General features: G+C 36.5%; 1 protein-coding gene across 4 annotated transcripts in view; it reads left to right on the top strand.

Annotated features, from left to right (window-relative positions):
- Positions 1-13,262, top strand: part of HSD17B4 (hydroxysteroid 17-beta dehydrogenase 4) — a 74,208-nt gene extending 60,946 nt beyond the window's left edge. For 2 of the 4 annotated variants that reach the window (XM_072957889.1, XM_072957899.1), the window contains exons 23-25: positions 7,463-7,590; positions 11,224-11,368; positions 12,074-12,240. In XM_072957889.1, the coding sequence (XP_072813990.1) occupies positions 7,463-7,590; positions 11,224-11,368; positions 12,074-12,225 (425 nt within the window). In that variant the 3' untranslated portion in view covers positions 12,226-12,240. Of the gene's footprint in view, positions 1-7,462; positions 7,591-11,223; positions 11,369-12,073; positions 12,241-12,847 lie in introns of those variants that run through there. The other 2 variants (XM_072957894.1, XM_072957896.1) reach the window with 2 other exon arrangements.
- The last annotated feature ends 378 nt before the right edge of the window (positions 13,263-13,640 follow it).

Below are 13,640 nucleotides of genomic sequence, written 5' to 3'. Positions count from 1 at the left end.
AGAGGAATTAAAAAAAATTTTCTAGGTTAGATAATTTTCTCTTTTCTTTGGTCTATGTGATAAAGCACTAGCACTTTTGTTGACTCACTTTGCTAATCAGCCAGATCTGTTGGCAACTTTCTAAGTATCCATTGTCTGTATGTTGTGACGGGAAAATACATGGCTTCATCAGATTTCACTGTGCTGTTTCTAAGTAGGTTAAAGGACAGTGAAGAGAGTGTACATCCATCCTCTTTTCTCATCATCAGTCAATTATAGATTGATTAGCCGCTTCTTCCAACAATGAGCATATCTTAGTTCAGGCTGCTATAACAAATATACCATAGAGTAGGTGGGTTAAACACTATTTTCTCATAGTATGGAGGGTGGAAAGTCCAAGATGAGGGTGCCAGCATGGTTGGGTTCTGGTGAGAACCCTCTTCCTGGTTTGCAGATGGCTGCCTCCTTGCTGTTTCCCTGCAAGGCAGAGAGACATTATCTCTGTCATGTCTGTTCTTATAAGTACACTAATCCCCTTATGGAGGCTCTACAATCATTACCTTGTCTAAAGCTAATTACCTCCCAAAGGCTCCATCAGATACTGTCATATTGAGGATCAGGGCTTCAACATACGGATTTTGGAGGGAGACAAACATTCATTCCATAGCCTACAGCTATTTATATTTTGAATCATAAAACATGCTATTAATGAACTTTGGCTGTCATTTCTTTTATCTTTATATTATGGAGTATTCTAACCTTATCTTGATTTATAATGTATTCTTTCTTTACAAAGTATTCTAACCTTACTTTTATGTTACAGAGCATTCTGTCTTCTAGAGTTGTTGGAGAAATACCGTGTTCCAGCGAATGTTCACCGTATCTTTTTGATTTTTCATGTTTTCCATCTTTGACATCCACAGGGACAGGATCCTTTCATTTGTAGCCAGTCAGCTGTGGTCCCTTGAGTCTGCCTACTAATTGGGATAGGAAGTATCCAGAATAGTTTTTAGCTCAAAGATTTTTTCCTTCCTTCACAGTTGTGAAACACAGTGGGATCCCATGTAGTTAAGGCTAGCTAAGAGCCCCTGGAAGTGGCCTGTCATCGGCTTATACTCCAGGACCATATAAACATTTAGACCAACTCCAGCTGGTTATAATCCTCCTGTGGGGACTGTGGCCTGATGTATGAGATGTAGTATACCATGGTGGTACCTGGAAGCAAGGACTGCAGTCTGTGTTTCTGCAAGTCCCACACCTGATGGTATGAACCATCTTCATTCAATATTTGTACACCACATACCATGCAGGTAATATGTCTATATCAACATTTTTTTAAGGGAAAAATCTTTAGGTTTGGGACTTTACTTGCAAAGTATAAGCTAATGTTTTGTAGATTTTCATTATATTTTACTCTAAGATTGCTATTTTAGAGTGCCTATTTAAGTGCCTTGAAAATGACTGTTTTATTCCTCATTACAACTAAAGATCACTGTAAATGCCCACTTAGACCAGAAAATTACTATCTACCTTTAAATCACCTGGAACTATTGGGGATAATCTTCTATTACATATTCTTAGAAAATATTTTGAAGTTTTGTTTAAGTGATTTTGGTTTAATATAAACAAGATTCTTTTTAATATAACAATTGCTATTCCTTTTAGAGGGTATATGCTCATTATATAAAATTTGGTATATAAAGGTACAGAGATGAAAGTCGTGATGTAAATCCCACTACCCACAGTTAACATTTTGATGTTCATTCTTCTGGAGGACTTTGTACTTATAGGATGTTAATTCAGAAGAGGAATGAAGGAAGTCAAACATGTAATATGTATTTAGTTCCCCCAATTTTAAAGTGTCTGTTTTTTTTTTCTAAAAAACTTCATAGATAACAGTAATATAGGTGTCATCATTTCCCTTTCTTTCTTCTTTCTACCTGTCCATGATGGAGTTTAACTTTTCCCTTCTGGGTGAAGCTATATTAGAAGTTGAGTTATAAATATAAAGCACAGGATTTTTGAAGATATTGATGAAGGAGAGGAATGAGATCCATGAGTGAGAAAGTGTGCCGGAACTGTGTGTCTCAAAGTTGGCAGAATAGAACTCTGTAGGGATTTATAAAGTATACAAGTGATTCAGTCTGGCAAATAGTTTCCTTTAGTATAATGTCAATAACCAACTAAGATTTTTCCCCTTATCTTGGTGACTCTTTCCAAGTAGACAGCATTGGAAAATGTGCTTACATTTAATAATTACCTATAGTTAACCTAGCAAAAGGGTTTTTTCTTATATTAGAAAAATGAGAATATTGGAATCCTGTTAATAACTACTAATTTTTGATGCCTGTGGTTTTTGTTTGTTATATCATCTCTTCTTCAGGTCCTTATTTATCAAAGCTAATGGTCAAATTGGATCTTAAAGCTTTCTCTGAAAGGGTTCACCATCACCACCATTGGTTATCTGCCTGTTACTGGATTTGATTCTTAGCTGTGTAACCTTTTTCAGTTCTGGTTGTTTTTTCAGTCTTTGTGTCACTGAGCTTAATCACGGTAGCTGGCAGCAGTAGGTACTATGTAGGTCTTCCAGCTTACGGTATTTTAGAAAATGATTCAATGTTGGCATCTGTATTTTGCATCTTGGCACTTCATGACATGAAATAGATGATCGAATGCTTTGACTTAGGGAATGCCTTTTTTTTTAATATGAAGTTTTAAAAATGTTTTGCTAAACAGCTAACTACCAAATTCTTTGTATTTTAAATTATTAAACATTACTGTGGGAACCTGGTTCCAGAGAACAGGCTGAGCTCCTCAGTTCACCTGTATAACTGAAGTTATACATGTGTCTGACCTTGAGCAAGTGTAGGAACCCACGGATTTGGGATCGGTAGCCTGGGAGATGCATTCTAACCCAGAGATCCTGGACTGTGCCCGTCTTCCCCATTTCTTCCCCTAACTTGCCATCCAAATACCACCAACAGCGGATCTCTGGGCAGAATGCATGTCTGTGTTGGGGTTTTTTTAAAAAACCAAATTAATGTGAGTCTGGAGAGCACTGGGAGAGGTCTGGTGTCAGGGTTGGCTCTGGCTATGGAGGAAGAGGAGTCATAGCTGTGTCTTTTGAGGTAAGGTGCCTCTGAGGCCAGTCATGCATGTCTGGAAAATAAGAGGAACAAGAGAGTCAAAACTAATGCCAAGTTTTGAGTCTGAGTGACAGAGGATGTTGACTCCATTACTAGAAGTGCAAAACATGGGAGAGGAGAGAAGTTTGGGAGAAACAATAATAAACTGTGATGCCGAAACTGTAGCAGACTGAGATCTGGACTAGATTGTGGGAACTATGGGCCTGGAATTTAGGAGTAAGTGCACAGCCAGAGGCAGAGAGTTGGAAACTGTATTTGAGGAAAAAGTAGTTGGAACTCAGAGTATTAGCTTTGCCACTCTGGTTTCATGGCACACAGGAAGAAAATTAAAGGAGATCTTTGTTGGTTCTACAAGATTATCTGCTATTCATGGTTTGTAGAATAATGGCTCTGGTATTTCCATTTGTCTATAAATAAAGTGAACATCTTAGAATTTGACCCACACATTTTAAATATACAATTTATTGTAATTCTAAGCCCAAATATAATCCCATGTTTCCAAATAAGTATCTAATTATTGTTTGAATGTATCCATTAGCAACAAAATTTCCAGACAACTAAAACTTTTGACAAAAACATTTATTTTTGTGTAATAACTATACAGTGTCACTGAGTAAAAAAAATGTTTTTGTTTTCCTTAGGATGATAGGTTTAAGCTGATTGGCATTGAGCAGTTTGTTTTCCTCCTACAAGAAATTTGGTTTCCTTTCACATATTTGTAATCTTTTCCATTGGAGAAACGTGATTGGATTTTACATTTACATAGCAAGGTTATAGAAGTACTGTGCATTTTTGCTGGGATATTGTTAAGTAATGAAGTGAGTTCGGTTTTTAAAAATATAAACTATAATTAATTGTGTAGCACTAAGTCTACAAATATATATTTAATCCATTATGCCCTGTGTGACAATGACTGGTTCTGTGAATGTTAGAGATCATCTGTTTTGGATCTTGGAAATCTGCCCAAAAGTGGAAGAATGTATACAAATTTGGCGACTGGCATTCTTTTAAGATCAGAATAGGTTCATTCTTGAGGATACCATTTGATCATTAGAATATCTTAGCTCCTGGGTTGGTGCTCATCTTCTAGCTGTTAAAGAAGTTTACCCTTGAGGGTCTCTCAGCTTGGATATACACTGTACCTTGAGGACATTTGTTCCAGATTTTGAGTTGGGCCCTAAATGAGAGTCTCACGTGTTTATAGAAAAGGACTTGAAAGATGACCTTTGGAGAGAAATATGCTGTCCAGTCAGGGATGGGAGCCTGCTTGTTGGAGGATACATCTACTTCGGGTTAATCTCTTTTCTCTTAGCAACACTGGCTGCTCCCCGTCTTACCAGCACAGCCCCTGACTGCATTTACACACAAAATCACTTAACACTGTTATGGCTTTCCATCTTGCTATATGTGTTATTCATCTTAACATCTGTTTGTAATTATTTATTTTAAAATAATTTCAGGCTTACAGAAAAGTTGCAAGAATAGTATGAAGCATTTATGTCTGTCCTTCACCAGTTTCTCTAGATAATTAACATATTATTCCATTTTCTTTATTATTTTCTTTTCGTTATATATATTATTATTTTTCTGAAGATTTTGAGAGTAATTTTCAGGCATGAAACGTATCCCTTTCTTGTCCCTTTATCCTTAAATACTCCAGTAGCATTTCTTGAAAACAGACTTTCTCTTTTCTATTCACAGAACAATTATCAATATCAGGAAATTAACATTGATAAATGTACTGTTATCTCTTCTGCAGACCTTATTAATATTTCACCACTTGTCCCAGTGTTGTCTTTTATAGCAAACTAATAATAATAGTAGTGATAATAATAATAACAATAATAGAAGTGAAGGAAGAAAAAGAACTGATCAGAGTACAATTTGGCGTCATATATTGCATTAGTTGTTAGGTCTCTCTAGTTTTCTTTAATCTGGATGAGTTCTTCAGTCTTTGTTTTTCATGACCTTGACATATGAAGAGTAGAGATTGGTTATTTTGTAGGATGTTTATCTGTTTATTTAATATTTCTTCACTATTATTAGATTGCATTTATGAAATTTTGGCAAGAATAACACGAAAGTATTGTGTCCTTGGTGTAATTTTTTTTTAAAACCCTCTTTTTTACCTAAGGCTTTTTTTGTTTTCATTATTTTTTTTTATAGACATGTTTCTTCTGTGTACTTTTCTACTCATCCATTTAACAAGCAGTTACTAAATACTATCTAGTCAAAGAGGAGTAAGGGATACAAAGATAGGCCATTCTCCTTCTGCAAAGAATTTATAATCTAAACGGGAGAAAGCATCAACATAAGTAACTTTTCTCCTATGGTAGCCCTTTATGATCTGTAAGGTATATATCCTAAAGATGTCAAAGATCTTTGAGACCAAATGCATGTTCTCATCTAACACCTCTCCCTCCCCTATTAAATTCTGTAAAGTATAACTGAAAATTTTATGAACTTTTTCATTGCTTTAATGATTATATAAATATAGAGCTAAAATCATTCATAAGCTTTTAAAATACACTCTACCACTGAAACAAAAGACATATCATTTGTTTCTTCATTTCAGTAAGATTAACTGTGACCTGACAGGCATGTGTAAACTCAATGTGTTGGTGGTGAGTGATGCTTCTCCTGTAGGAGCGTGTGTAGACAATGACTTGAGCCACTGCGGAATTGAAAGTTCCACTCCTTTACCCCAAACTTCCGTATTCTTTCCAAGAACCTCCCTTTCTAAGTCCTCTTTTCTTTTATCATCACTAGTTATTAGCTCTCCACAGAAAAATGTTTTATTCCTTTATAAGAGTCATGGCTGTGAAGCAGCATGTAAAACCAAGTGTGTGAGAGGGCAGGTGGATAGCCCTTCATCAGCTAAGAGACTTATTCCACACTGAAGCGTTAGCATGTGTGAGTCCAGTTTTATTCCTGAGCAGGACTGGTATGTGTAGTGGGCCTTAGACTTACTGTGAAGAATTAAAACCATGAATGTTGTCTGTTGATTGCCAGAGGTTTGCTTTTCTTTGGTCTTTCCTTTCTCTCCCATGATCCCTGCCCCTCCCTCTTCTCTGCTCCCTCCCTGCCTGCCTGCCGCCTTTTCTTTTTCTACCTTTCTTGCTTTTTAACTATACAGATCATACATGAAAACACATTTGTAACATGTAAGTGCCAGTACAAACAGAGCTTTGTACTTCATGCCTCACTTTCAGTATGTTGCATGTTGCCTGACACTCACAGAAGAAACTTAACAATGAAGTGAGGGGAGAAACACTCAGAGCAAAAGCCCCCTTCTTGGCCTTTCTCTTCCCCATGGTAACCATTATAGTCAAGTTGTTTTTTTCTAGTTTAGTTGGCAGAATTCTCTGTGTGCACTATTAATTTTCTCTGGAGCAGGGCTTGGCTAAGCAGAATGTAGTTAAGCACTCTGGGTTTTCTTATGTATGTGTAGCTTTTCCCTGACCTACGTTGTGAGTTCCCTCCTCAGCCTTAGGGAGAGGGATGCGATTATAGCTTCTTCACTGTGGCAGGAGAAAGCACACTCACGAGGCTGACGATGGATGAGTCTAATTGGGCTTCCTGGATGACTGGTGTCAGTCATATACGAGACAGTCAAAACTTTCTAAAATGTAACTTTGGCATAAAGCCCTATAAATGTTATATAGCAAGCAATGAAGGTAAATTTTTAATAGTTTTCCCAGTTACCCAGCCTGTTTCTGGGACGCTTAAACCTTCTGTCAAAAATGGTTAAGGGGAAAGAAGGCAATTTTAATGTTTATTCATAACAATTAGGGCGAAAAACATTTTATAAGTGAATTATAAGTGTAATAAACTAATAAGGATATTTTTAAAAATCTGATTTACCTTTTTATCCATATGACAGAACCTTTGATGATTTCAGGTTTTTGAAAGTTGATTAGAGTGTGCATTCCCTTCCCCCAACCCAAGCAACATGCAGCTGTTACAAAATTCAGCTTTCTTCCTTTGTTGACTGTAGTCTATATCTGAATCTAAATGCCTTAACCATATAACTTTATACAGCTTCCTTATGTTATCCTACATAGATTCACATTTAAAATATCTCTGTTGTATAAAGTTCTTCAGTGAAGAAAAATGCATATTGATTTGACTATTTTGAAGAACACGTTCTTTATAAAAAAGATATCTCAAAAAGTAAAGTATTAAAAATTTTTTTCTGAATGATAGGTAATATATAATTTAGAATAAGTACCACAGTAACTTGGAAACTGTAAAAATATCTGCATTTTAGTTGGTTTATTTTATTCTCATGTTATGAAAAAAAATGATACATATTGGCTTCATCCTATTTTTCCCAGCTATTGACCTAAAAAATGGTTCTGGAAAAGTGTATCAAGGCCCTGCGAAAGGTTCCGCTGATACAACCATCACACTTTCAGATGAAGATTTCATTGACGTGGTCCTGGGCAAGCTTGATCCTCAGAAGGTGAAGTTCTTAAAATGTTAATTTGTTTGTCCTGATTCCTGCTTCTTTGACAGTTGCAGTTTTCAGGTGACTCAAATTCTGATTTATAAGACAGATTCCTTACAACTCTGAAGAACACAGAGTGGATAGCACTTTTTGAGTTGACAGATCATGTATTTTTCTAATGGAGTTTTTCAGCTGATACTTTTTAAAAGCAAATTCTTAGGAGATTATTTCATAAAATTAGACATTCATTCCTGATATATAAGATTAAGAACTTGTCTTACTGATCATCAAAAACTGGAAATGGAAAGAACATAACAGCCAATGTCTTACTGAAGGTTAAGCTTTTAGATCCATTTCAGTGGAAAATCATGATTAAAACAAGAGTGCCCTCTCTGACCATTATGAGTTAATATTGTTCTGAGACTTTTTACCAAGCCACAAACACACAAAATTAAAATAACTGATGTAGCAATTAGAATGGAGGAGAAAATTTTGTTATTTTTGATTCATGATTATGTAGCTAAAAATCCCAAGATTATCAACTAATTGATTCTTAGATTGGAGGAGCTCAAACATGTGGTTGAATGCACAATAATTATTTAAAAATAGCTTTCACATAGCAGCACAACCAACTAAAGATATAATTTGAAACATTTGTTTATAATCACTACCCAAACTACAAAATATCAGTGACTCCCCTAATAAGAAAAGCACAGTGCTTATTTGCAGAAAAGTACACAGCTTCACAAGGAACAGAGCACTTTGAATAAAGGAGGAAATGTTCAATTTTCCTGGATAGAAAGCTAATTTAAAAAGAATTATAAAATAGTATAGTGATTAAAAACATGTTCTTTGGCATCAGATAACTCTGAGTTTGAATCTTAGCTCTGCCACTTACTCTCTAGTAAGATTGCTAGACATTGCTTAGAGACTATTTGAGGCTTGTGATAAAAAATTTAAAGGGAAGCCAATTTGTTTGGTTATATGAGTATTTCATTCTTGTCTTCTCAAAACTCCCCCACCCCTACCTCTCTTTCATTTTCAGCTGATGACCTTTCTTCATGCCTCATTTAAAAAAAAAGGCTTTCAGATGAAAACGTTCACCTTCCCATCGCCAGATCTGTTCTACCTGCACTTGAACCCATCTTCGTTTCTTCCCACATGTTCCGTCCCTCTTCCTGTCAAAGACTTCTTCACTCCTCCTCTAGATAACTACTCGAAGTCATTGCTGCTTCTCCTTTCCTCTCTTTTCTGTGTCAGTCTCTTCCATCCCACTCCATAATTGTCGCACAGTGTACAGGCAAGCTGAGACTCTAAAACAAACACCCTCTTTTGAAATCAGATTCCCATCCAGCGTATGCCATATCATTTCTCTGCTCCTTTTCACAAACAAATTGTCTAAACCAGCACTGTCCAATAGACATGAAGTGCAAGCCATGAATGTGATTCAAATTTTTCTTGTAGCCACATTGATAAAAGGTTAAAAAGAAACAACTGAAATTAATTTTAATATATTTTATTTAACCCAATATATTCAAATATTTTAAAATGTAATCAATATGAAATGTTGATGGGATATTTTATGTCCTTTTTTGAAGAAGTCTTTAAATTGCGGTGTATATTTTATAATTGCAGTACATCTCAGTGAGGACTAAGCATGTTTCAAGTGCTCAGTAGCCACATGGGCTAGCGGCTGCTTTATTGGGCCGCAGAGGTTCAAGCATCCTGTCTTGACTGCTCTTCTGCCCTCTGTTATGACTTCCACATCTGTTACTCCACTGCTGCTCTTCTTGTGAAGGTCACTGATGACCTCTGTTTTGCTAAGTCCAGTGAATAGTCTTCGATCTCCGTCTTTCTCAGCCTTTTAGTAGCATTCAGCTCAATTAACGATCAGCTTTTTGAAATAATATCATCCCTTGGCTTTTCATGACACCTTATCCTCTTGTTTTGCTTTCTCCACCTTTGGCTGTTCCTAATCTCCTTTGATGTCATCTTCTTTTACCCCCAGCCATTGAATTTTGGTATTTCTCAGGGCTCCTTTCAGCTGTCTCCTCTACATAACTCTTTCCTTAAATGAGTGCATCCATCTGGTGGTATTTGCAATCCTCTATATGTAGACAACTCACAGGTTTAAATGTCTCACTCAGTTGTCTTCTCTGAGTGCCATAGTGATATAACCAGCTCTCTCCTTGCCTCTCTGATGGGGAGTCTTCCTGTGTCCAGCATAGAACTCATGATTTAGTTTTCTCCCCTAGTCTTTTTCTTTCCAGGAAATGGCACCATCATCTGTCTACCCAGATCAGTATGCTCAGTAATGTAAGAACTATCTTGGCTTCCTTCTGTACCTCTGTATTCTTTCTGTCTTTAGTCCTCCTTGTTCTTTCTCCAGCATGTGTCTTGACTTCATTTGCTTCCCTTCATCACTAGGGATAGCATCGTGATCCAAGCTACCGTCATCTCTCACCTGGCTGGTTTCCTGACTGGTCTCACTGCTTACGGGCTTGCCTTCCCACCAGCCTGTTCTCCACACAGGAGCCAGAGTTATCTTTTAAAAATGTAAACCAGATTATAGGTCATTCCACCTGACAAAAACCTCCAAGATTTCCTTCTGCACTTGGATGAAACCCAAACTACCTATTATTATTTTGTATGTGATGTTTCTCTTGCTCATCTTTCCAGCTTCATCTCACACTTGCCTTATCACTTACAATGCTAATTCAGTTTACATTGCCTTTCCTCTCGGTTCCTTCCCATCAGTTTTCACTCCTTTAATGTCTATTTATTTGCCTCTTCTGGAATTTCCAGCCCCATCTTTTTGCGTGGCTGGCTTTGTTTCATCCAAAGTAGTTCTGTCCTCTTGTATTATCTAATAGCATTCTTCATAGCATTTATAACAGGCTTTAATTATTACGTGTTTACTTTTTATTTTTGACTCCCCTACTATAATATTAGCTCTGTGGGAACAGGGAGAGATGTCTCTTTCCTAGCATAAAATATTTCTTGGTGTACTGTAGTTTTTTAATTAATACTTGAGTAGATTAAGGCAAGGATAGAAAATATGGAACATAAACTCAGTAGCAGTAATTAAAAACTGCATGTCACACTGCACAAGATATTCCATCGACCTGGGGAAAAGTAAAATGGTGATATACAGTATATGGGTACTTATAACCTATAAAAATTCTGGACAGTACTGAGGCCTAAGTATAAAAAATGAGCAAAAGATATGAACAAGTATTTAATGAAAGAAATAGAAATGACTAACATAACTAACAATGAAAGAAATAGTAATGACTTACATAAGAAAAACTATTAATTTTTCCCAGTATCCAAAACATGCAAACTAAAGCATGCCTTTTTTGCCTCAGATTTTCAGACATTAAGAAAGTAGTGGTATTAAGGGTGGGATAAAAGAATTCACAGGTAGCTGGAGGGAATATTAGTTTTGTGTAGTCTTTCTGGAAAGCACGGTGGCAGATTTTCACTGACTTTCTTTATGGCAATGTACAGTCTCAGTACTTTTTGCATGGCACTTGTAGGCTAATGGGGTTCACTTTATGAAGTATTAGGCCCATACAAGAATAGTTTTCATGTTGTGTTTGGCCAGTGTCATTGTATTTCCCTCAAAATGTTTTAACTGTTCCATAGTGTCTTGGTGCATTTGCTGTGATGTCCCAGTGCCCTGAGGTGCAGAGTTTGAAAACTGGCAATATGCAAGCATGGTCCAGAAACTTATTTAAGAAATGTCGTAATTTAGTAATTCTTCTTCTAGGAATTTGTTCTAAGAAAACAGGTAAGAATGAAGATTTATGTACAGAATTCTTGCACTCAGCAACAACTGTCAAATGTTGGTATATTTACGTCAAGGAGATCGGTGTTCTTATTTAGGTCATAGGTCTCTGTCAGACTTCAGTACCCAGCAGGCAGTTCTAAGCACTGACTCCTCAGCAGGAGGCACAGACCATCATTTCTGTATCTGCATAGGGAAAGCAGCCGTAGGGTTGGAGTTCCAGTCTCCAGTTTGAATACTTAGCACTTCGTCCTAACTAAATGAAACTCTCTTTTATTATTTCTGGGATAGGAAGTTTGAGTAGTTTTTGCTTCTTCCTCCAGTTGATGAGGATTTGCTTCTGAGATTAAGTTGCTGCTGTTTAATAGGCAGGAGACACTGTTAAGCAGAGAACACCCGGGTTCAAGTCCTGGCCCTCTTCTTGCTGGCCCTGTGGCCTGAGCAGGTTCTTTAAGCTTTCTGAACCTCCCTTTTCTCATCTGTCATCTTGGGGTAAGAATTGCTGATACACCTACTTCAGGTTGATGCTTCTCAAGTGAGATTATATTTGTGGGGCTGCTTTGTAGTCTTAAATATACATGGATATTACTCTTTTTTCAGTCTTGCTGAAAATCTGGAAACTCCTTTTTCCTTTCACATTCTGTATGTTATTTTCTCAATAAGCTGTACTGTGTTTTATTATTTTTATTTTTTTTATTTTACTGATAGGGGATTTGACACCAAGGGAGAGCTTGCACAAGTTTCTGCTGTCAGGTCAGATACAGAAGTGGCACAGGAGCCCTCAGTGTTTTGACAAGGCAGCCTTTTCCTTGGTAATAATGAGCTTACTAGCTCCTACCACACGTCAAACACTAAGCTAAGCCCTTTACATACTATTTTGTTAGACTCACTCAACAAAGCTGCTATATTTAGGTGCTGTTCTCGTGCCTTTATAGATGAGGAAGCTGGAGTTCAGAGAGGTTAAGTAATTGGTCTACACTTACCTTGCATTTAGTGGCAGAGCCTAGATTTTAACCCAGGCATTCTGATGCTACAGCCCAGAATCTGTTCACCACTTTGTTACACATCTTACGTATTTTGTCATTATATCGCCTTCTTTTTCATGAAAATGTAATATTTCTAATCTGCCTTTTAAAGTTCTGAATTGAGTATGTTTATTATTTGTAATACAGGACAGCCTTTTTTCATATGGTCTCAAGCTCATGTTTAAGAATGTAGACTAAAGCCAGAAGTGTAGGTTGCAGCGGAACTCCGAGATCTGTCAATTCAGATAAATTATTCTATAGTTCTCTAAAATATACAAGGAGTCTTTATTTTTTTCTTAAGTGTCTATGAAAATATGTGTGCTATCTGTAATTATGAAACTTTGTTGTCCAGAGTTGTTAACTCAGTTGTATTCAATCGAAACAATGATATTTAAAAAAAAGAAATAAAATTAATATGATAAAGGTTGGCACTCTTTTTTCCCTCTCTCCTTTCCAGGCATTCTTTAGTGGCAGACTGAAGGCCAGAGGGAACATCATGCTAAGCCAGAAGCTTCAGATGATTCTTAAAGATTACGCCAAGCTCTGAAGGACGTGCTACATTACTAACTACAGTAGACAAATTAAATGCTCTCATCCCTAAATATGCAAAAGTGATTCAGCAGAAATGGTCAAAATTAAGATACAGGGGAAACTGCTTCACATTTTCAGATTTCAAATAACTTTTCAGATTTTCGTTTTTTACTAATTTTTCATGTTATTATTTTTACAAGGAACTGGAAGCTGACATGTAATTAATAATCCTTCTCTCCTTAGACCTATGCCATCATAATAAAAAATTTCACCCAATCCAGTTTCTTTAGAATTGTAAGAACATTTATAAGTTGTATGGAAAATTAAATGAGTTAAGGCCACTTTGATGCCTTTTACATTTTATTTTCTGTTCTCTGATTTATTGATACCCCAATTTTAATATGAACTTTTGTATATGTTCTCCTTTTCATACTTTGCTATAATAGATAGTGTTCTGCTTTAAGGCAAGAGAAAGGTCTTTGTGTTTCCAAATAATTTTCTTTCTTCTCCCTTCCCTTTTGCTGGAAATTTCTTGCTTTCATGTAATGCTTGGAAATCCACCAAACATATAGTTTTCTTTCTCAATCATGGATCTTAAATTGTCTTAAAGTGACACTACAGTACTAGCTAGTGAATCTTAAAGATGTCACTAGCAAGTACTGTAGTGTCACTATTTCCCCAACACTTAGTTCATATGATGTGTGTTGAGAAGATGCTCT

The sequence above is a fragment of the Vicugna pacos genome, chromosome 3 (genome assembly GCF_048564905.1).
Source record: "Vicugna pacos chromosome 3, VicPac4, whole genome shotgun sequence".
Lineage (NCBI taxonomy): Eukaryota > Metazoa > Chordata > Mammalia > Artiodactyla > Camelidae > Vicugna > Vicugna pacos.
Note: the sequence above shows the minus strand (reverse complement) of the source record. Positions and strands in the feature narration are given on the sequence as shown.